At 33.8% G+C, this 4,301-nt stretch overlaps 1 protein-coding gene across 1 annotated transcript in view; it reads right to left on the bottom strand.

Moving 5' to 3' along the window:
- Nucleotides 1-4,301, bottom strand: part of LOC106459992 (poly(A) RNA polymerase gld-2 homolog A-like) — a 42,968-nt gene that overhangs the window by 10,388 nt on the left and 28,279 nt on the right. Inside the window, exon 9 of the mRNA XM_022386585.1 lies at nucleotides 991-1,037. Coding sequence (XP_022242293.1) covers nucleotides 991-1,037 — 47 coding nt within the window. The remainder of the gene's footprint in view (nucleotides 1-990; nucleotides 1,038-4,301) is intronic.

Genomic DNA, 4,301 nt, shown 5'->3' with positions numbered 1-4,301 from the left:
TAATGAAGAAAAACTTTAATATAAGTTTTTCTTCATTACCCATTCAAGCCGTCTCCAGCCATTATTAACAATCTAGATATGTTCCAGATGCATGTGTACATATCAATCAAAAAGTCACTGATCCCATCCTCCACCCCAGATAATCAAACAAGATCAGTGAAGAAATGATCATGCCTGCAAGGGACATACATAATTAAAAGTAAGCATTACCTGCACTATTTTCATAATGGCAGGAATGAGTAACCAAGTTTTACAAAACTAGAGAAAATGGCAACTGTATTGTACAATACAGACATTCCAAAATAATGAACATCAATCAACTTTTAAATGGGCAACAATGAGTTACAAAGAACAGGAACAAGAAAAAAGTGATACAATATATCTAATATTCCTAATAGATTACATGTAGTTTCAGTACGATTACACACTACAGATAGCACAGTCATATTGTTTATACCAGGGGTCTTTTTTCTTATACCTTTAAACAAAGATGTAAGTGTAAAAGCCTCAGATGTACAAGCTTCTGTCAACAACCTTTCAAATCTATTGAAAGCCAGCCATGAGTAAGCTTATACATATTTTAAATTATAAATGTCTTCCCTCTCTCTACAAGGCAATAAGGAGTACATTACTCCAAACCACTTGAATCTAGATGAACAGACCAAAACAAGGCAATGAGGAGTTTAACACATTTTATTCCCAAGAAAAATTATTCAAGAAACAGCATAACTTCCTGAAAAGATATAAGCCTAAACGTTGATAATAGTAAAATATTCATCAAATTAGTCACTTTTTGTGCACATATTCAAAAAAGGATAATATTCAGAATATTGCAGTTAGCAGTACAAATGCTTAAAAAAAACACTTTTAATCCTTAAGAAGGGAAAAACAAAATTCTTTATACAATTTTCTCAAAAAATTGATTAAATGAATTCAAATAATATATTCACGGTATTACTTCTTTCATCAAATATATTACTTCAAACATACCTTCACTATACTTTGAAGACAGGGCAGAACTGGAGTACCACAACCATCTGCAGTGGTAAAAAGTAAACAAAATAAAAAAATCAGACTCTTAGTATGTTGTTTTTAGATCATAAGAAACATTTCTGCTATATAATAAAGAAAATAAATTATTATTTATAACCTCAGCTCTACTTAGCATTTCATGTTCTCTCTCTCTTTTTAGAAATTTAGTTTTTAATAATTTTTTAAAACCAATTAAATTTTCACTTTTAATAATAACTTGAGAACCCCAACAATAGTCACATTAGACATACAAAGCACACATTTATATCACATCTTGATTTAAGCAGCTTGAATTCAGTAATAATATACAAGACCTTGTGGCTTATAACAGAGCTTTCCCACTAACCTAATTCTAGTATTTATCTTTTATTGGTACAATCAGCAACAATGCCAAGAAGCTTAACCTCTTTATGATATAAAATAATAAAATCATTTACTTAGTTCAATTATCTAAGTGTTCTTTGCATATGACATTCATGGAATATAATAAATTGTGTCTCAATTCAGTGTGTTGAGAACAGTGTTTTCATTAGAAACACAACATAACTCTAAGTAATGGCCTTCTGAACATACAGGGTAACCCAGCAAGATTTTGGATGGAAAGAATATAATACACTAAAGTTTTTGAAGAACTATATCTCATTTTGTTTTTGGTGAAATACAGATAGGATGGTTTCCTGTCTAATGATAGAGGAAAGGAAGAAAGTGGTGGCTTGGATGGAAGTTCATGGAGTGTTTGTTTCAAGAGATGTTTGGATGTTCTCCCTATCAGCAGCAAACAATTTCCAAATAACAAAAAAAGTTCAGTGAAACCAGTCTAATCGAATAGCATCCAGAAAGGCTCAATGTCCTGCCACTCCAAATAAAATGTGCCACAAGTGCATAATGTCCTGCTGAACAGCCCATTCAAAGAGCAAGTCTGGAATTGAAATTACCCTATGAACAGTTTCCCAGATTTTTCATGATGATCTAAACATTAGAACTTACCATATTCAGATTCTGAATCAACTTAAGGACACACATTTCCAGAAATGGGTGAAACAATATTTAAACTGTGTAGTCATATTAACAAATGTAACCATACGACACAGAGATCACAATGACCAGTTCCTGAGTATAAATGTACATGGGATTCCCCCAAAATTAATGTGGTGCACATTGCCAAACAACTAGTGGGGCCATTCTTCTTCTCAAAAGATACTGTCAATAGAGGATTTGTGACACTGTTGAAGAAGTTTTCTATTCCAAGTCTACAGTAACTAGGGATACCTGTCGGTAAGGTTCATTTCCAGAAGGACACACTGGTTAAGGCATTATATAAATAGTTAACTGACATGCTTGCATGCTGAGTAGGCAGAGATAGCTCAATAAAGTGGCCTTCTCATTCACCAGGTTTAACCCCATTGGGCTTTTTCCCATTGGGTTCAAATAAAAAACAGAATGTAGTCCAAAAAACCATGGACTATCGACGAACTCAAGGACAGAATTATCCTGTGCTGCAGACACATAACCCCCGAGATCTTGAAGAGAGTGTACCATGGAACATTTACCATATTTGAGAAGTGCAATGAAGTAGCTGGCAGATATGCAGAAGCTTAAAACTAATATTGTTAAAAGCCAGGTATTCTAACTGATATTGTTGCAAACCAATTTATCTATATCAATATTTTATATTTGTGTTGTTACTGTATTATATTCTTTCCATAACAAATCAGTGAGGTATCTCTCATTAGATCACCATGTACTTTCTGTATATGACAAATTATATAAAATTTAATTGCATAAAACTCAGACATAACATTAAGGTTATAAAAAAAAAACAACTAAATTCCTAAATACAAACTACTTACTAGCTCTCATATTACAAAAGTTTTGTTGTAAATCAAATAACAATGTATTTTAAAGGCTTGAATCAAACTAAAATATGTATTACTTTTAGTTTTCTTTGGAAAACTAATAGAAATTAAATAAACTAAGTCTGCACAAATAATGTACACAGCATGACAAACTCTAACCCTTTCGCATCAGGTAGGTCAAAGTGTGCATGTCACAACCTTTTATAGTTGCATTCAAAATTTAATTAAACAACATTATGATTACTGTATATGAATAAACTTGGCATCAAAACATAGCTTAATTTGATAAGGAAATATATTAAAAGTTAAAATTTTTCTTACATTAAAAATGTATTTCCTTGTCTCAAACAAAGTTATCTCGATCTTCCTTCTGCTCTCTAAGCATTGCTAAAAAATTTTCATGTTCAGCACACCAGTCTATATATACTCCATCAGCTTAGCATAAATATTGAAAATGTACATGTAAAAGGAAATTAAACTGATATGGGCAGGAAAAAAAGAATATGCACAAGATCAATTTGGTTTGAGAGGTGCAATCTGTAGTAAAATATAAATGAAATGAGCAATAGATACCCAACTTCAACTGGACAAAGTTCCATAACTCATCCTTGAAACAAATATAGTGTAACATAAACATAGTAGCTAGGGCATGTGGATTGTGTTACATATACTCACCAGCACCAAACGTGAGTTAACTGGAATTACGATGAGGAAGTGAGCATACTGCTAAATCCAGATAAACTCCTAAAACCACCATAGGAGCAAGAAAAACAACAAACCGAACCTAGCATTATGGGGTCATGGTGTTGCCTGAACTCAACCTTAAGAACAGGGCAAGATCTGTAACTGATATTACATCTTGCACACAGAATTACAAGGAGGACATGTAACATTTGCTCAACCACAGAAACAGTGTACGTACATCCTATAGCAAGTATTATGAGCAGACGAAGTCCCCCAAACTCAACCATAGGAACAGGGTGGTATCATCCCAAATCCAGTCTTATAAGAAGGATTTCACATTGGTTGGTCCTGCTCCAACCAACACCTGTACACCTGGAAAAGAGCATCCACGATAAAATGTAAGGAGGAAAACCAGCTTTGCCCTCTTGTCACTGAATGCATAAGCATGAGTATGTATGGTAATGTAAAATTCTACAACACACTCAGAAAGAAGCGATTGGGAAGTGGGAAGGACTTCCCTGCTCCCCTGAAAGGAAAATGGTGGGAAGTAAATGTGATGGGGAGTCTGGAGGAATGTCACACCAGAAAAAGTGCTATGGATGTCCACAATTCCCTATTTTGAAAAGCAGACCAACCCTTATTTATTCAATCAAAGGATCAACAGCGATGGGCAGATATCACCCTCTGCTTTACTCATGAAATCCACGAGTAACGATCCACCACTTAGTT

This window comes from Limulus polyphemus, unplaced genomic scaffold (genome assembly GCF_000517525.1).
Source record: "Limulus polyphemus unplaced genomic scaffold, Limulus_polyphemus-2.1.2 Scaffold691, whole genome shotgun sequence".
Taxonomy (NCBI): domain Eukaryota; kingdom Metazoa; phylum Arthropoda; class Merostomata; order Xiphosura; family Limulidae; genus Limulus; species Limulus polyphemus.
The sequence above is the reverse complement of the archived record's forward strand: the minus strand, read 5'-3'. Positions and strand labels throughout refer to the sequence as shown.